Source organism: Ips typographus, linkage group LG11 (assembly GCF_016097725.1).
Source record: "Ips typographus isolate SLU linkage group LG11, UJ_Ityp_2.0, whole genome shotgun sequence".
NCBI classification, from domain to species: domain Eukaryota; kingdom Metazoa; phylum Arthropoda; class Insecta; order Coleoptera; family Curculionidae; genus Ips; species Ips typographus.
The window spans coordinates 10,085,407-10,104,990 of record NC_138432.1 but is presented as its reverse complement, the minus strand read 5'-3'; the positions used below and the strand labels follow the sequence as shown (position 1 = coordinate 10,104,990).

Here is a 19,584-nt window from a genome sequence, read left to right as displayed (position 1 = left end):
GCCCTCTATACTAGAAAGCCTAAAATCTAATCTAAATTTTATTATTTCGTGTAGTTGATTGCAAGTGAAAAATCAAAGAAAGACTCATTCTTGATCCAGATATGTATAGATAGAGCCTTTTATACACAATCAAGTCCAGCCTAAACAAATTGGTTAGAACATTATTTGTCCTGGAAAGTATAACACACAGCAAACTAGTTTAAACACTGTTCAATGAAAGAAAATCTGTAAATCCTTGAAACTAGGTAAGCAAAACTGGTAAATGGTTCTTATGTTATTACCAAGAACATTCTTTCAAAATTATTTTTGTTGCTCTCACAATGAAGGATGCTTTAAAATGAACCTCACATACTTGTGCATGTAACAAGTACCTAATAAGTTTACTGTACTAGAAACCACTTGTACCTACCATTGAGTATAGTGTTGGAGTAAAATCAAAGTGTTCAACCATTGTTGAGTTAGATCCGGTAAAAAACTGACACAGTTGGGCTTTTTCCTGAATTGCTGTTACAATGTGGCTTGAAAAACTTATGAACGACAGCAAACAAAAATAACTTACGCAAATAACCTCAAGTTTTCATTTTAAACCGTAAAAATTCATCTAATCCTTAAAAAACTCAATTTCTACAATACAAACTGTCATCACTATTCCCGCCATATTGGAATTTTTGACAAGCACCTTCTAGGCTTTCTAGTATAGTAGGCGGTGCATCAACTCACACTGTCTGTCAGACTACTTGACACATTGTGGTTAGCAAGCTGACAGTTGCTTTAATCCACACAGTGGTGCTACTGTAAACTTAATATTAAGGACCAAATAAAACACAAAAGTACACTAACAAAAGGAAGCTTTTATTATTAGCTTCACATATACTCTAATAAAATGTTATTTTTACAACAAATTTACATTAATTTAGATTATTCTATAATTATTATCTCTTAATAATAGTATTTATTCATTTAGAATTATAATGATAGAAGAGCATGCCCCACTGACCTTTCCCGATGCAAATTTTAATAAGTGCACACTTTTACACAATTTTGGGGAACAAAGATCAGTAGCAGCAACCTTCTGCACAATATATTATTATATCAATATTATATTTTCTGTTTATTCTGAGATCATCTTCTTAATACAATCACAGATGTTCTTCTAATTTTTTTTGTCGATTTTACTGTTAAAGTTTTCTGTCTCAAAATTTACTATCTCCGTTACGCCACTATCGCTTCTGTTATAACATTACATTTAATTTAAAATTTAATCGCAGAAATGTGAGATCTGCAATTGCCACGCAACAACCCCATCTTTTTTCCAATCAATTACCCAAAAACCAGACAATAAAAGGGGCGCAAAGCTGCCTATTTGAAACAATTTTAACCTTTGTACATAGCAAAATTTCTTTGGGCCGCTTTCACACAAACGGTTTGTGTGCATACAATCGTTAAGAGAGAGTTGTTTAATTAAAAAAAAGTCCATCTTCCACCCCTACCTAAAGAAAAGTTACTTAAAAAAAAAACGTGGCGGCGTCTAGGCCAACTCCGGCTTTTATTTACACCTGGTATGCAACCAGCATTGCACTGTGAAGTCCCGGAAGTTGGTTCCCCCTCTTTACAATAATAATTGAGTGTGATGTTTGTGTAAAAAGGGGGGGGAAACGCCACCGAAAAATGGATTTCTGCGAGATCATTACGAAAAAATAAATAAGTGTAAACACCAACAAAATATAAGTAGTATAGTACAGTAAGCCTACAATAATTACAGTCCGGTTGGTGGTGACACCGTACCGGACTTAATAATCCTTTGAACAAAAACTTAATATTTTACTCTCTACTTAAAAAAAAATAATAAAATAAATTTGTTTTTTTTTTGGGAGATCAACAACGATTTGTATCAAGTGGAAGAAGGTAAATTGAACGGGGGCGAGGGGGTGGGACTAAAATTCCCATCCCTCAGGTGCGTCTGTTATAGTTTAACTGACGATATCCACGCGGGGTATTTTTGTCGGTATCTCCGCGGTCCAGTCTGATGATGACGATTTTTTCGAAACGTCCAACGGTCTTTTGGTCGCCTTCATGAAATCTGCAACAAAACAATACGATTTTAGAAAATCGGCGTATAAAAGGTGCGATGATGTGTTCATCGAACTCTGAAGCGGTGCCATCAACACCGCCGACGAAGATAGGCCGTTGACTTGGCCTTTGTTTAGAAACGTTGCACTCTGATTGGTCGTAGTAAATGCGTAGTAAGAAGGAAAAACGATTCCAAAAGGCACATCTGTCACGGATATATGGTTTCTATTGAATTTACACGAGAACATTTGGTCAACAATAATAACAACAAAGCTTTTTAGGTCATTTGCTACGATTGTGCTTGGCGTTATCTTTTGAGTACGCCCATCAGCCGTTTGACCCAGATTGAAGAAAACGCTTGGTAATGTTGAAAAAAAACCACCAGTTATACACTTCAATTCCCTGGTTTCCCATTAACTGACTTGTCATGGTCGTTGTAACTGTTTCAAGTCACGTTTTCTTGACGAACCAATTTTTTTTTTGGCTTCTATTTGATTGGCCTTTAAGCGCCACAACACTGGCCAACGTTTAATCACCATACCAATCTCAATCTATACACAAAAAGAAGAGCAGAAGAAGCTACAAAAAAAGGGTTTGAAAGTAAAAGTTGAATTCCTATTAACAAATTCAGCAAAAGGGTTTTGGAGTTCTCGCGACGTTGCCAAGCCACACCCAAATACAACTTTTCTTGTACAACTGCCACGCTTCCCAAGGTAGACAAAAGAAGTTATTAAAGAAAAAATTGGAGCCTGTCCGCCCCCGGTGTCGTTTTGCATTTAAACTACCTACCGAAGTGCACGTACACCCACGAGGTAATTTAAAAATAAATCTTAAAAACCCCACGGCCTATCGTACCGGCACTGAAAATATAAACCAATTCGGAGCCACATGTGCGCGCTCTGTGGCGTGTGGTACCACCTTTGCTTTATTTTTATTAGCGCCCCCGTGGGCCTTTTACGGCCCCCGTAAGTTGAGCACCAATCCAGTTATTAATCGATCCCCATCCAGGATCGTTGACCTCGAAATCAAGAGCAAAAAAAAAATGACGGACAAAAACAAGTGAAATACGCAAATAGGTCGGCCATGTTGGTTCGTTCGGCACGCGGTTTGCCTGTGATTGCGGCTTATCAGCTGAATACATGAAGGAAGGTCTCGTCGTAGTAGTAAAATCGTATTGGTGACATACGATAAGGTTAACAACAAAGATAAGAAGTGACGACTGTTTTAATACGTCGTCAAGGTTCAGAAAATCGTATTTGTAGGCTAATGAAATGGGGCCAATAAATTAGCGACCAACAGGGAACATTAAGGATCGGTCATGTGTGTTTGGCAACTCCCGTACACAAAACACACACACAGTCGGAATTCGACATTGATAACCCACTAGCCCGGTTCAGTTACGAAATACTATAATTTATGTAGGTAAACAATAGCGGGTCCAATAACGTTAAAGTTCAGTTCATTAACGCGAATTTGACACACACGTCATCCTGCCAGTCAACGTTGCCATGTGCACGGTTAATGCAATGACACCAAAATATAGAAAAAGGGACGGGGGAGTGGAGCGTGGGCGGTGTGGCAGAACCCGGCCTTGGCACCCGCGCCTCGTGTAAGACCGGTTTCCATGGTAGCACATCGAATGCACCGCTAATTGAAACCGAGAGAATATGCGATGCTGTTTTCTGCTTGGTTCTTCGGTAGTAGTAAAAGTGCACGTGCGTGTTTGCGCGCCATTATTATAATAACGTGACGTCATCGATATTAATCGGCAGAAGATTCGTTTTATGATAGAATTGTGACTTATTAGTATTATTTACGACAGGTGCGCGGACTATTGTGTAACTTTAAGCAAACAACGTTCAAAAAAACGGCAGACTATTTGAACTAGAATTAACTTGTCAAAGTTGTAACGTTAATATTTTTATTAGTATTAACAATTAACACTATTCCCCCAAACAAGACACGTAACAACTTAATTGCATACCGATTAGAGGAGGAAAGGTCCCGTGACCCAGCATTCCTATGTTGGAGCTTAGTAATTACGAAGGACCAGTTATTAGATCTATTATAGTCGGGAACGCATACAAATTCTTGTAGAGAAACATGAAAAGGCTATTAGAAACCTAATAAATCCTACTACACCTTCCTCGAAAGGATCAGTTAATTTGATGTGGCAACGTCATACTGTTTGACAGATTCGGGATGAATTAGGATAGGCAACTCACAATCACTGTTAAATCTGTTTTCAGGCTGATTTATAAAAGTGAATCAATAATTATGAAAGATTCAATGGAAGTGGCCTCGCTAAATAAACAAGTTTAAATTTACTGGACTCACCCAACATATTCAATCGCTATAGCGTCAAGAATGTCGTTAGAAAGTAGGTCAACTAACAGTACAGGAAAGTTATTATTACCCAACATCTGGCACTGTGAATATGCAAGCACCAAAGCAGCACGAAATGCCGGTGAAAAAAACAACATACAAACACATAACAGGAAGAGTTGTAGTTGAGGTTGATTTCTTAAATTATGCACGCGTCGGTTAAAGCTGAGAGTTCAACGATTTGTGCCCCCTTAATTAACCCCTGACCGTTTTATACGGATTCAATAAAAGGGAGCTGCGCTATCGGAAAGGGTAACGAACTTCTCGTTTAATTAATGTATTGGTTAGTCTAGTAGTAGTCGGCTTATGCACTTCCTCACTATCGTTTTGTAACATAACATGAAACAGACCACCCGGTCGAGAAAAAAAAACGGTTCCGCCCCTGGATAACGCATCAAATTATACGGGTGGTACTTCAAAAAAAAAAAACCCAGAGAAGCTTATCAAAGCACCCCTATATTACGTATAAGTGTTCCAGATCGTATTTTCCGAGTGTTCTAGTACCGCCACTTAGATGGTCTTAAGTGTTTTTCAAGGAACCTTTTTCCGCCCCACTTTGAATAGTGAAAGAATTTTAATTTGTTCTCTCTCACGATCACTGGAATAAAATAGAAAAAATACTAATAGGTGAGGTAAAGGACCTCGTGACCGTCGTATAGTTCAAACAAAAGCATGGAAGAGGACGGCCGGGTCGTTCACTTTAAGATAACTGAACATTAACCAGCATCCTGAAGCTTCACCTAGGAATGCCCCCGTCATTATTCTAGCTAGATTATGGATGCAGCTGCATGAAACTTTACCGTATTAAAGGCTTACAACTTCAGATACTTATTAACTCGTTGCTCTTCAGATTGTAGTCAAGCGTTCATTCATTCGATTTTACTAAGAAAAAGGGACAAAATATTTTGCATCCAACATTGATTATGGAGATCTGTGACCGAAAAACCGTTAGAATCTCACCCTCCTATAGGGCGATGTTTGCTTGGAAAAGGGCACCCCCGCCTTTCACCCTCCTGACATAAAAAGGGTCGCCCGGCACGCTTTCGACGATGCTTATTTTGGCAACACATCTGCCCTTTCAGGAGGGCGTTGTTGTGTCTAGCTGAAGGTCGTTACCCTTCGCGTTTAACGATGATTTTTGGAATTCACAAACTAAACAGCTGGACCCCGACTTGCAATTTCGCATGCAGGATGTTATTACCAACCGATCAGACATTGATTATTGACTTAATCGCGTTTCGCAGTAGCTAGTTAATTTAAACAGGGCTATTTTTAACATACCTGTTATTCTGCTTTGGTGGCTCTTAATTTCGGGTGAACAGCATCGCACCGGCCTGGGTCGTACCAGATCCGCGTCCACCAATTGACAGTACTGATAGGAAATGTCCATCTCCACGTCCAAATCCCTTCGGACCGTTTCCGGGGTGGTTTTTCTGGGAGTGGCCATTTTCCAATCGTAGATTCCTCCAGGTCTTAACGTTCGACCCGTCTTGAAATCGATATTCCACTCTTCCGATTTGTCTTTTATTACTTTTTTCAATTCGCGTTCCAGGAACTTTTGTGTCGCCTTGTGATCCACCGGTCCAAAAAGTACCCGCTTCACTTTTTTGACCTGAAAGCAACGTTGTGATTGAAATTATACGGTAGGTAAAGGTAAAGTGATATATATTACTAACTATCCAGAAATGAAACCAATATAAACTTGGAAAACTAGGCATAAAAAAGGAGTTCTAACCTAACCTATAAATATGACCCTTTTAAGTTTGAGTTTTAAGCTGTACTAAAATAGGCCATCTTGTTTTATCAGAATGAGTTAAAATGAGATAGATATTGTAACTGACGCTAAAATATGTCTTTTGATGTTTGACAGCAAATCGTACAACCGTCACACGTCACATTTGACGTGTTGTCCTTTTCTAGCTTATACTATGGATAGGGAACAGAAAGAAAAGCATCACATTAGCACACAACTTTTTTTTAATAGAATTTAAACTAATTTGATATTTGGAGGGTGAAAAAATTAAATTTAAACTCTCAGACTGTCAAATTCTATATAAGCAATCTATATAAAAAAATAAAGTTGCTAGGGTATTGTTTTAACTGTGACTTTTGCATTTTATTTGTCACATTAAAAACTGAATAGTGAAATTGAAATTAATAACTAATATGACTAATGAATTTAAGAGAAAGTGATAAATTATAACTCATGGTGGTTTACCAATTCTGAATAAGATTACAAATTAATGTTATTACACTTTAACTGCATAATGATGAATTTGACAGATAGGTGTCATAATCTATGCAGTTATCATCTATTAAGGTGCTAATGCATGAATTTACGAAGCGACAACAACAAAGACTTGCGCTATACCTATATAATAATTTAAATAACAAAACAACACCTACTATACTATTTATACTAGTTTATTATGTACCTCAGGTTTATTGGGGATCTTCAGGTCCTGATTTTTAAGGGGAAACAATCCCGTCGACCGTAAAACACTGGGGCTCATCTTCATTACGCGCTTTACGAATCCAGGTAGGCAACCAACAAAACAACAATAAGCCACGCGCCAAGTCCGCTAAGGTTCTATCGTCACTGAAAATCGTCGATTTTCGCGATGACAACGGTCGACCGGCACGGGAAAACACTGTCCAAATCGGCACAAACTCGTCTATTTTCCGGCGAACCGTTCGAACAACGTGAAAACGCAGATTTTCCGCTTAATTCCGACTGTACTTGACAAAACGACACCACCGCACGCCTTACTTCAACAACGCTGATGACGCTACTAAAAAGTCGCTAAATAAATTTTGTTTCGTGGTAAACACGCGTCTGCGTCAGCACAGGGGACGCGCTGCATTGTTGCCGGCTCTTATGTGCGGCCCGTCCGAAATGCCCTAAATAGATAACATAAAGTCGGTTATTATAGGGACATACATATATAACAAATATTCCAAGTAAAGCCAGTTGTATTTAAAATTTAATTCAAAGACTGTGTACTATTGGTTGGCTAATTGGAAGTATGTAATTCGAGAGTACATAAAAGGTGGTTTAAAGCTGATAATGTAGAGTTGACAACGCCGCGCGTTGGTTTGTTGTGGAGTGCGGAGAGCGGGAAACGGTGGACGGTCTCATTGTGACTGCTAGAGGGAAGTGCGCTTTGAAAATAAAAAATTATTTAGTTTTTATTTTCATCGCTATTTTGTAAGTTTCAGTAAAATGTAATTTTCTAGTTTTTCTCTGTTAGTTTTTCTTGTTTAGTTCAGTCTGACAAACGCCATATTGTTAACTTAACCATTGTCAATTATTGCCTGAGTTGCCAGATTTGTAATTGACATTCTTAGTTACTTTAAAAAAATTACATTATTATGGAATCAAGTTGTGGGCGACATTCAGTCTAGTTGATGTTATTAATGTAGAAATTCAAGTCGTCAAATAAACCTACCAATCAGCTACTTATGTGTTACACACTGCAAACCTGACTTATTTATTTTTCTGGCCTACGTATTTAGGTTTTTTACAGATAAGCACTAATTAAACAGATAAGACTCGGTTACATGTTAATTGCAACTTTGTTTCTTGTTGTAAACAATTATAATAAAAGAACAAAAGCTTGATTAAGGGACATTGTCCGGTTCTTATTGAAAGAGGCTCATATAAAAGCTGCTATGTGTCGGACAACAATCATTATTAATCGTAACCCCGCGGATGAACCCAAATGACACGCCATATTAAAATATCATTTTTACTAATTTGGATTTATGTAATCATCGTTTAAAAATACGAGGTGGACATGACCCACTTGTTGACATATATTAAAGAAACGATTACTTGTTTCGACGTTCCAAATATCATCATCAGTGACTCAGTAGTTCTAGGAATAACGCCAAGTCGAACAATATAGAAAACTAACACATTTTGACAGTCAAAACCTGATTTATTTTTATTTAGATTTCGTTTATTGTGGTAGGATCAGACAGCTTGTCTGGCTTTGTCCAAAATAGAGAGCTTTTGCGGTATTCACTGCTGTTGTTCACTTTCTGAACTTTCACCTCTTTAACCACAAGCTTCTTTTGATCTACCCTTAACAGTAAAACGGAATGAACCAATCAAAACGCCCCACCCAAACATATCGGAAAACACTTTTAAATTTCCGGAAGTGGTACTGTAAGTCCCTATATATAGGACTTTTGGTTACCAATTAGCAACGCACAAAACCAGGTAAAAGTTGACTTCACCCCAAAAGCATATAAATAGAACACGAGTAAACTTGAGACGGGGCGAAGCCCCCCCAAACACCTTTTGACGAGCATGTGACTTAAGTCGCGCTAGGGTATGAGAATATCCTGCTCTGGCGGATGTTTGGGTCCCTTTTGGGAAGGGCACGGCAGGAAGGAAGGTTTTTTTAAGGGTGCCAGTCTGGCAGCCACAACCAGATGGAGATTAAGGGCCTGGATAAATTTTATGGTCCAAATATGTTTTTTCTAGAGTGAAGATTTATTAAGTCAACAATAGTTAGAATGGTGGGGGCTTTATATGTCAGTGTGTCCTCTATTGTCAAAGTTTTTCTAAATTATTAAGTCCACCTAAGTAATACAGCACTGCTCGTAGTTTGTGATTGGTTTACGACTCAGTAAAATTGTACCTTACTTTTACTGGGTTAAGTTCAGGTAAAATAATTTTGTGTGACAATTTGGTGAAGGTTTCTTATACCAATTCAATTAAATGTATTTGCTTGGGTAATACCACTATGAACTCTGCTGGGATTTACGCCAACACTTACCATTAAAGTAAAGACTGTCGACTCTTTTTTCACACTCTGACTGTTCCGAGCAGGATGTTCTAAAAACCTGCATCAAAAAGTTCTTAATCACGTCCGTGATTACTTTAGACAAACTAGTGCAACAAAAACAATGTTGCATTGTTCATTTTGGCGTATTTTTTTTACGGTTTCGTTCCCACTCGAGATTGCGTATTGTTTTATACGAAGGTAAAAAAAGTGACAGGGTTGGAAGGGGGTATTTATCCCAGCATTTCACTTAAACCGCAGTTGAGTTCATCAGACCGAAAAACAACGGAAATACCGTATAATTAACACGAAAAAAGAATTGACGGAAGTGATGTTAGTGGGCTCCTGTTGGATTGTTTTAAGTTTACTCAAATCAGTTTACGAACAAAGTTTTAGATGTAGCTAGGTCATGTGTGGTTCATCGTAGTTGTGCAGTGGGTGATACGGTGAGGGTTACGTCACTGGGTCAAAACGATTTATGTATAATCTTATCAATTATCAAACTGCAACAACAAGTTTAATAATAGATTTTGTGGATACGGGGCAGAATAAACTTATTGATTTACGAGTAACAGGGGCTGGGGGAGGGGGAGAGAATACTGCCGCAGTCTTTCGGTCCTGCAGGACGAAAATAGACGTTCCTGAATGCATATCCAACACCAGTTTACACAGTGCAACGAGAAGGGTGACTATTTCCAAACTGCAGCAGCTACGATCTTTGTTACATATTTTGTCGCTTATTCACAATTAGATTTGTTGAACTGTTTGCATGCCGCAATTGTTGATTACAGTCGGTACTCAGTTGTTTCTCAGTAGCAGAAGGAAATGCACGCTATAATACGGTAGTGTAAATCGGGCGATTGTTCTTAAAATTGTGACCTCCAGGGTTGGTTTTGCACGTGTGCCATTTTCACATATTGTAAGTACTTAAATAATCAGATTTAACTTAAAAACACACTAGATTAGTTACTAAACCATACATCCACTTCAATTAGGTCCTATTTAGTCGATTTGATACTATTAATCAAGGTTGTACCACTTGTGTGGAAATTGAATTTAGTAATTATTGCAACTTGTTTTATCAAAAACATCTATTTTCTAGACTTAATTTAAGTGTTTTTTTTGCAGTAGTATCACCATGTCCGATCAAGCACCATCGCCGGCTTTTTCAATACTTAAGTACTTGGTGCCTAGGCGCTTACTTTTTGGCGCTACCACCACTCAACCATCCGGTCCCCCACAAGACCTTTCTCAAACCACCAAGGAGGAGCTGAGGCAACGTCAAATGGAAAAATGGAACTTTGATTTTGTGAACGAAATTCCGCTAGAGGGAGATTGGGAGTGGGAGAGGGTGGAGCCCCCCAAGATTCAACCCACCCAACCGGAAAAGGAAATGAGAGAAGAGTGACGTAATGTGTGAGGCTGAAAGTGCAATAATTATTTCAATTTAGTGCTAGTCAAATTATTTAGTGATGTACACAACTTTATTTATTTCTAATTTATTATAGCGTATACGTGTCATTTCATTATTTATTTATTTTTGTTTTTATTCGGTGGAATATATGTTTATTCCGACCTCATACAGCTAAACCATACCAAAAAATTTAGAGATAACTTTAGACTTAAATTAAGTATATTCTGTATTTATTGCAAGACTGTGTACTAATACGTCAGTAAAATACAATATACAGGAGGATAAGTATTATTTTTTTGTTAAATTGACAGTTAAATTACAAGAGTTGGCAATGATACCAATGACAGTATTCAGTTTGTAATTAGTTAAGAAGTTTAAAAAACCGTTTAAACTTGAGAATAAACAAAAAAAATACATATTTTCCGCTCAATCGAGTAACATGGTGCGTGCCATATGGGATGATCGAAGCCCCGGAACTTCATAAGTGTTGAATTTCGTTTAATGGTCGTTTTCCAGACGAATAAGTCTCCCCCCCTCCCCGAAATTGGAGACGTCGCCCCCGTCCTCACATCCCAGATGGCCGTTGGTACTAAAAAGGGTGTCGATTGTTTCGCGGTGGCCCTATCAATTGTTTTTCCCGACCATATGGTCAGCCCGCGATATTGTAAACTAATATTTGTCATAACTGCATGAAAGATAGAGGTGCACACGTGCGGCCCTTTTAATCACAATCGAAGGGTTTGATATGTGCCACTGATAACCACCGCTAAACAGTTACGAATTCGATGATGCGGGTAGCAAGCCCTTCTGTGTGTAGTTCTTATCTGATTATTCCCTTTTTTTTTTAGTTTTCTAAGGGTCGGTTTTTCCGTATGTTTGTCAGGCTTTGCGGTGACATCACCATACACGTAAAACCGTTTTTAATTAAAACTACTTACTAATGGATTAATTGGGGGTGATTAATGTAATTGGTCTGACCTCTTGTGTGCACGAGTTACATTAATTGCTGGCAAAAACTCATTTACCTTCATAACTGAATCAGGCCCTTAGTCGGGCAACGGTTCACAGCATGAAACTTTCAACCAGAGTGAACTAATTTGAGTACCAACATGGAGGATATGTGCATTTTGCGTAGCGGGTGGTTTCTATTCAACCCTTTGAAGTTTGAGAGGGTGGACAGATGTAATGTTAACAGTTTCAAGGGATTTATGTAAAGGTACTTACAATTGTTGTAATTTGAATCAATGGTTTTTTTGACCAATCACAAACTACTCACTGTGCTGTGTTTATGTGAATATAACTGTAAAGCGCTTTCGCCATTTCGTCCAATTTTTAACAAAAGGGTGGATTTCAACTACATTGTAATGTCGTGTGAATCCGCCTGAAAAACCGCATTCCGTGTCCATTTACGTTGTGCGTTATGGCAAACTAGATTTTCAACGGTCCCAATCGACCATGTGTGTCGCACGTCGTACCGGTAATTCACATCCTGTCTAGGTGGAAGCGTTTAGTGGCCCACGCTCCCCCGTTTTCGAATTGTTATATCGATTTAAGGCCCGTTTCCCATTAGTCGTATATTGGCCCATACAGAGGACACTAAGGGTGGACTCAATGTTCGGTTGAATGGTTTTTAAAATGCAAAGCGTCAATCTGTTTGTTATCTCGGGCACGTATTTTCTTATTTAAATAAAATAAACATCGGCACGGGCCCTTTGAATGCGGGCTTATTGAACATTACATAATGAGCCATCTGCTAATCCCTTATATAGTTTCTGCACAACCCTTTAAAATTTATTGGAGCGCCCAATAAAAAAATCAAATGCAAAGTTACCGATTTTCTCACGTTTTAACCGAATTTATTCGCATAAAATTACACGCATCAGGGGGGAATTTAATTATAACCGCCCTAAATCCGAGAAGAACTCAAAAGGAAGCCAGTGGGACTGTTTGGGAATTAAGTGGATTTTTAATGCGTCCGGTCCATTTTTTCGTAACGGACAAGTGCCAACGTTCACACAGACACACGTGTATATGAAGGTGTACCCACGCCCTCGCCGTTTTGGGGGTTGGTTCGCGAGCATTTTCCCATGACCGTTAATGAGTGCACCCAATTTACCTACTTTCAAAACACAACTCAAAGATTCCAGGATAGTCAGGTTGCTAGTTGAATAATAAATCTTGTCTCAGATTTACCCCGCAAAAAAAGAGCCCTCCTCAGAAAGTGTTCAGGGTGGCGCCCGGTGACACTTAATCCCTTTCTGGGTTTATTACCCAGTCATTTGGTAAAGTTAATTCAAGGTAATTGTTATTTAACAAGGGTTTTAACAAACTGACGATTCAATATAACCATCAAAAGTTATAATCATAGTAACATGTTGAATGGAACTGTTTTAAGTCACGTTTTGACAGATTGGACATAACTATTATGATAATTTATCCGCGAGAGGGCGTTTTGCATAGCACACTAGATATGTTTTGCTAAGCCGGATATATTTGGTGTACTACAGCACAACATGCTATTTCTGATGCTATTTTAAATGAATTATTTATCAACATTAAAGTAAAACAATAATACGCACTTGATAAATATTTCCTTGAGTTTAAAAACTAGGTTTTTCTAAGCTTTAAATACGTAAGAAAACTTACACCTGCTAGAAGTTGCTCTTGGTTCACAATCCGCCATTAGGCAGCCCGGCTTTCCCCATGTAACTCAGGAACCACACAAATATGCAAGTTTAACTTTACTTTTGATACCTTTTTGTAATAAATTCGGGCAGTGCAAAATGACTCGAACGATATTAAAGTTTTAAATTCAAAATAGATGTCATAGTGACAACAACAATGACAATTAGTAGTTAGTCGTTTTCTTTCGGATCTAAACGCGATATGATCCAAAGGTCACGTGGCCTCTGTATAATTTTGTGATCATGGGGTCAGGTGATTTTCAAAAAAAAAAAGTGGCTCCTTCCGGCGGCGGATTCTTGCACTGAACAAGGAGACGATTAACGTCGTTTTCCATGTGTTGGAGAGAGTATGGATGAGTGTATGTCTAAAAATAGCCCACGTCAGTGTAATCAGCCATAATTACCTACTTTAAAGGAATATTGGATTATTCTACGTAATACTTTTGCAAGAAAGTGATAATCATCGTGCTCTGATAGGGCCTAAATGCACTCCTTCTGACACTAAACGCGATTCTTCCATATTCCAGTCTGTTAGTACCAACTTACCCCAATGTGAATGTCCAGTTTATTGCAAAATTAATTTTTGCAACTTTGTTACGTTTTTTTGACTGAAATCTGTAAAAATACCCTGAAAGTTTGACAGTAGTAATTTCAATATAAGGCGGCCATCTTGGCAATGCGTTTTTATTTCCAAACTGTCACTTCTTCTTTATTTTGTTGGCGTTTGCATTACAGGCATGCATAAATAAATGATTAAGTTAAACTAAAAGTTTTTTTTTAAATAAAATTTCTTCCTTGTAACTGTTCCATAAAAATTGAAATCGCCCTGTAAGTATAGTGTGATCAGTACTATAGGCAAATTTTCATGTACTAATAAACACCTTTCTCTTTCTGGCTTTCACATCTAGGCCTCCGATCAATCGACACCCATATTATGGTGGGGATAACCATAACCCAAGCCCACTACCTGTAAAGTATAAGCCTATGGGTCGTACCGTTCGATGATGTCACTACTCAGTCAACGTTGGTGCTGTGCACGTCGTTGTTAGTACCCGGTGGTACGAGAGAGATCGCGTTTGATTAATTTAGTGCGATGGAGAATAAAAACGTATGCAAAGTATTGATCCTGGAGGGTGGGAGACGATTGTTGCACCAGGAGCCCATCCAGGAGAGGGTGTTGCACCATAAGAAACCAACCATACTAGTGAGCGGTTTCAAGAGATGTTTGTTTGGCAAGTGCGATCCGGAAGACACGCGGAAACTCCTGGAGGAACAGTACCAGCTGGATCAAAAGCGGTTCCTGGCTAAATTCGGTTTTGACATTGAAATGGTGGAGAACATGGAGCGGTCGCTGGAGTTTTGCAAAGAGAACATCGAAACCGGTAGGAAGTGCCCCCGGAAGGTGTTGAAAGCTCGAAGAAAAATGAGCTTCGCTAATAATAAAACACAAGCCGGGTTGAGTCAGCAGTTTATTACTGGTAAGTTTTACTTTGAAAGTATTTTGTGCCCGAGATAATGACGTTGAATAAGTATAAAAGGGTCGTTAGACCGGTATGCTTCATGGTATCGTGCACTGGAAGATAAGCTTGATGGCTCAGACCGTAATTTACCCATTTTGTAATACTCTGTCGCCATTAAATTATTAAAAAGCACTTTTGCTTTGAAAGACGCATTGAAATGTACCACCAAATTTAGGCGCCAAACGCAAAAAAGAGGATCGTGAGAACTCTTAAGCACAATGGGAACCACTTCTGACAGGTAAAGACGCCTCCGCGTCTATACGTCTTACAAGGTGAATCATTGTGAAAATATTTATTTTTTTCAATAAAGCGAGGGTTTCGGGTATAAACCTGCAAAGAAATCATGCCTGCTCTTTCAGTTTACAACTTGAACCATTTAAGAAAATGGGTATTATGATTTTAATATACAGGTATGGTAAATCCAAAACCGACCATAGGAAAACCGTGTAACTGACAGAGAAACGTAGATAATTGCATGCGTGGGACAAAGACAGTAAACGAAAAAAATACCAAGTAGGCCATATTTTCAGTACGCTGTTGCCAAAATCCATCAATTAATTTAAAATTAATTTTGTCGACGGTATTGGATTTTGGCAACAGCGTACTGAAAATATGGCCTACTTGGTATTTTTTTCGTTTACTGTCTTTGTCCCACGCATGCAATTATCTACGTTTCTCTGTCAGCAACATGGCCGCTGACTGACAGCAATTAAACCTCAAAAGTTATCTTTTTCTAATCAATTTTGACAGTTTACAAGTATTCAACCATCAATTAATAATAATCTGTGAAGAGAGACACACAGTTGTTGTCTAAAGCTTTAAATAATTGCTTTCATGTTAGTCCAAACTCTTGAGACTTCTTTAAAAAAAAAGATTCTAATGTATTTTACTAGATTCGTGCTATTATAATGGAAGGGTCAAAAGCCTATTATGCAGTGAAATCATAAATTACAAACACAGACCACAATACGTAAACAATAAGTTAATCGACCAAACAGTTGATTTATTGGCAAAACAGTTACAGTTTCCATGTAAATAAAAAAAGTGGAATAAATAAGGCGATAAGCCAGCTCGTCATATCAAACATTAACCAAGAATGCTTTTGTTTCAGTTAAGCGTAAAAACACACCCATATTGATGAGTGTGTGGGTCAGTTTTATATAGTCTGGTTCACTTAGTGTTATGTCAGGTTATGGAGTTAAGTCCGTGAGAAAATAAAGCATGAGAATCACCTGTTTAAAAAAACTATTTTGCGTGTAGTGTATCAATTCATCCATCTTTGTCTCTAGTGCAGTTTGAGATGCATTAGAGCGAGAAATGTGATGCAACCGTCAGGCCTGGGGTAACTTGATAAAATTCCGTATCTTGATACGAAATCGGTGCTCGCGGTTATGGTCTGGAGATTTCCGTGAGAGTGAACGAAACGGTCGTGCCTTTTTGTTTTGTGGGAAGCTTTGTTTAGTGCAAGTCCGGCAACGTTCTTTTTTTCGGTGACATTGACAAGTCGGCCATATTGGTTGCCAAACTTCACTAAAGAACCAAAAGGCACACACACTCATCGCACCCGAAAGAGAAACAGGGAATGTTAATATACGTGTAACATCTGTTTCGAGGCTTTAAGGCCGCCATCTGCTTTCTGCATATTCATCTAGCATCTGACGTGTGCATACATGACCAGTCAGGAATGCGATGCTTAAATCCGCTCTTCTTCTTAATTCATTTAAACAAGTCCTGCTCAGTACAGTTTTTAACTTAAAGTGGTCTACTTATACATAACAATCTGTCATTTGGCCTTTGGCAAAGCCATCTGGGACGTACTCGTGCTTTTGCCCTTGCTATTTGCGGGTATCGGGTTACGTTTAAATAAGGCACGTGTGCCTGCTTTATGGCCCAAATATGTGAGACTTTACGGGTTTTTTGTTGGTTTCAGACTTTTACCAAGCAAGGAAAAACTGCCCTCTACAGCCTACCGCCGATAGCAAGAAACAGCCCTCTGTCCAGCAGGACGCTGCAGCGGATTTGTGATTTATTTATAAAACAAAACATTTGTACATAATTATTTATTTCTCCATCCTAAATCATACGGCCTAAAGCCAAAGTCCTTATTTAAGAAAGCTTTTCCTATAGTGTTAATTGTACATATCTAATTATTGTAGATAACCCCTACTAGCAATAGATTCTAGTCTATTTACGATGTAAAAATATCCCAAACTAAGTTAATGATACATATTTATGAGGGAGAATAAATTGATTTCATAAGACTCTAGTGTGTTTCAATTCAATCGCCGCCACTGTCTTTGGCGGGATTTAAATATACCCCTTCACGTGTCTTCCAGGAGAAACAGCTGATTCTCGAAACCTTGAGAAGTGTACCAGGCGGTGTAAGCACCTGCCCTTATAACATCCGACTGTGTATTGTTGGCCCTTTTAGGTATAGATTGGAGCCTTTTAAACTTTAAATTTCACCCTTAAAAGGATTTATATAGGTGGGTGGAATAAATTCGAAAACGTGCCACTATAGTCACAGTTGGCAACATTGCCATAATTTTGTTTATGCTTTATTGTGTCAAATTTAGTGTTTATAATGTTTGTTAAACGTTTTTCCAAGTCCAGTAGAGCTTATAGATAAGCACACGTGTGCAGTACCTATAGTTGGTAATTTGTGATTGGTCAAAAAAAGCAGCTTTCAGCTTGCTGCTGTTTTGACCAATCACAAACTCCCAACAGTGGTGACGATAGAGCTATAAAGTAGTGTTGTACTGTTTAAATAACAGTATACACTATACAGGTGTGGTAAATCCAAAACCTTAGACCTTAGGAAAATCGTGTAACGGACAGAGACACATAAATGATTGAATTGCGCGTAACAAAGACAGAATACCTCCAAAAATTTTAAGTAGGCCATAATTTTGCATCAGTGTTGTCAAACTGACTGATTTTACCGACTGAATTTGAGGTTAGATTTTAATCGCAGATGACAGATGATATATTACTACAACAGGGAGGTCTCGTAACGCTACAGCAATTCGACTGCTAAATGAAAAATAGGTAATTTCATTCAAATCGTTAAACAAATTTGACAGAAATCGGACTAAATACAGCTCACACTTACCGACTATAATAAATTAAGAATAATCCAACAACAAAATTAATTTTGTCGACGCTATTGGATACATGGCGTTTAGCAACAGCGCGCTAAAAATATGGCCTACTTGATATTTTTTTCGTTTTCTGTCTTTCTCCCGCGCATGCAATTACCTACGTTTCTCTGTCCGTTACACGGTTTTCCTATGGTCGGTTTTGGATTTACCACATCTGTATAACAAATACTCTGTTAAATTTGGTATTTAAACTCCCATAGACCTGGTGACGTGTGGTTCGTTTACAGTGTTTATACACCAAGAACCAAATCAAACGCAAAACACCTCCTTACTTATGAAACAAGTTGTTTATCCGAGATAAGCTTTGGTTAACTAATATTTGCTTACAACTGTACCTTTTTGTCTTATAAAGGGGGGCTTTAGAACGGGATTAGAGAGGCACAGCCGCCTTTCCAGGTGTTTTTCATTATTTCGTTACACCCACAAGGGCAACTTACGGCCGCGTGAACTCAATTATATTCAATTAGTAAAAAAACAACCGCATCATCATCATGATCGCATAACACGGTTAGTAAGTTTTAATTCAGCTGTCTGCTGTAATGAGTGGTTGCGTTTACACCGATGAAATGACGATCTGCCACCCCTCGGACTAAGGGGGTGGATTTTATAGGGGGTTGAGGAATATTTTTAGCACACGATCAATCATCGATTGGATGCAGAGAAGTTGTGAGAACAGCTGTATGTGTTTGGGGATTGGTTTCCCAGAGAGGATGTTCATCAGACATTATTTAAAGAAAAAGTATCGAATTTGGAGTTCCCGCTTGAAATTGGCGGTCGTTTTACACCTGTTCTGCACTCTCGGTGCTTCTTATTCCGGCCTTTTGTCCGTCGGATAGGAAGTGCACAGCAGCTGCTTCTTCTCAATCACGACAACCACCTTAAAGGTTTCTTATAACCTGATGGGACGGTACCATCTACTTGATTCTACCTTCACTCCAATAAGTTCACCGGGTAAAACTGGGATTAAATAATCGTAAACTTGTGCAGTGCTTCTCTGACCTCAGAGAGTACCATTCAATACTCAGAAAACGTCGGAGGGTGGGAGGTGGTATATCTGTTGTTTTCCCTCCAATCAAATCAGTCTTAAAAGTAGGTATAGACAAGAAATATGCGGCAATAAAACGTAAGCGAAGAAATCGTTAGGGTGCGTACCCACGTACCCGTAAAACCAGAGCAGGTGGTACCATATTAAAAGATTTAAAAACTAACGTTGGTAAAGCACAAGATTGTTGGCGATTCGCCACGGAGTCGTGACGAGCTTAATTGGTCTTGAAGGGTCAGGAGGGACGGAACTTGTCTCGAAGACTGCACTATTTTCCACTTGAAAGCTTAAATCGAACCCTTTGGACTGTGACACACTCAAATTGGATGGGCGGTCAAGGGAGACGTGTAATATTGGTTTTTCTTAATGATTCCATTTGTTTGCTACGGGTTTTTTGAATTTAAACCCCCGGTGCACCATTTTTTTGTATAGCTTCAAGGTAAATAAAAATCTTGATGTTTGGTGGATGCGCTGTTGCATGCGAAACAAAACAACACAATTAATAAACCATCCAA

At 38.5% G+C, this 19,584-nt stretch overlaps 3 protein-coding genes across 4 annotated transcripts; 2 read left to right on the top strand and 1 right to left on the bottom strand.

The window, feature by feature from the left end:
- Positions 1-831: 831 nt before the first annotated feature.
- On the bottom strand, positions 832-13,449 carry LOC145736121 (uncharacterized). Of its 2 annotated transcripts, XM_081990373.1 has the most exons (4): positions 13,309-13,449; positions 6,891-7,356; positions 5,737-6,067; positions 832-2,080 (listed from the first exon to the last, which is right to left on the bottom strand). In XM_081990373.1, exons 2-4 carry the CDS (start codon positions 6,972-6,974, stop codon positions 1,971-1,973), a joined length of 525 nt encoding a protein of 174 aa, XP_081846499.1. In that variant the 5' UTR covers positions 6,975-7,356; positions 13,309-13,449; the 3' UTR covers positions 832-1,970. The 2 variants fall into 2 exon arrangements, with proteins under 2 accessions (XP_081846499.1, XP_081846500.1); XM_081990374.1 differs by lacking the exons at positions 6,891-7,356; positions 13,309-13,449 and adding an exon at positions 6,132-6,188.
- On the top strand, positions 9,780-10,947 carry LOC145736123 (uncharacterized). The gene is made up of 3 exons (XM_081990377.1): positions 9,780-9,933; positions 10,000-10,167; positions 10,377-10,947. The coding sequence occupies exon 3, from the start codon at positions 10,387-10,389 to the stop codon at positions 10,654-10,656; it is 270 nt and encodes an 89-aa protein (XP_081846503.1). The 5' UTR covers positions 9,780-9,933; positions 10,000-10,167; positions 10,377-10,386; the 3' UTR covers positions 10,657-10,947.
- Positions 13,450-13,680: 231 nt separating the features above from the next.
- LOC145736122 (uncharacterized) lies at positions 13,681-17,127 on the top strand. The gene is made up of 2 exons (XM_081990376.1): positions 13,681-14,824; positions 16,797-17,127. The coding sequence occupies exons 1-2, from the start codon at positions 14,440-14,442 to the stop codon at positions 16,889-16,891; spliced, it is 480 nt and encodes a 159-aa protein (XP_081846502.1). The 5' UTR covers positions 13,681-14,439; the 3' UTR covers positions 16,892-17,127.
- Positions 17,128-19,584: the final 2,457 nt, after the last annotated feature.

What these genes read in the sequence shown, in the direction of transcription:
- LOC145736121 (XM_081990373.1), bottom strand. Translation starts at nt 6,974, where the DNA reads ATGAAGATGAGCCCCAGTGTTTTACGGTCGACGGGATTGTTTCCCCTT. An exon ending in AGATCCCCAATAAACCTGAG is followed by an intron (nt 6,068 to 6,890) that starts GTACATAATAAA and finishes CGTTGCTTTCAG; the next exon opens with GTCAAAAAAGTGAAGCGGGT. An exon ending in CCACCAAAGCAGAATAACAG is followed by an intron (nt 2,081 to 5,736) that starts GTATGTTAAAAA and finishes GTTTTGTTGCAG; the next exon opens with ATTTCATGAAGGCGACCAAA.
- LOC145736123 (XM_081990377.1), top strand. Translation starts at nt 10,387, where the DNA reads ATGTCCGATCAAGCACCATCGCCGGCTTTTTCAATACTTAAGTACTTG.
- LOC145736122 (XM_081990376.1), top strand. Translation starts at nt 14,440, where the DNA reads ATGGAGAATAAAAACGTATGCAAAGTATTGATCCTGGAGGGTGGGAGA. An exon ending in GAGTCAGCAGTTTATTACTG is followed by an intron (nt 14,825 to 16,796) that starts GTAAGTTTTACT and finishes TGTTGGTTTCAG; the next exon opens with ACTTTTACCAAGCAAGGAAA.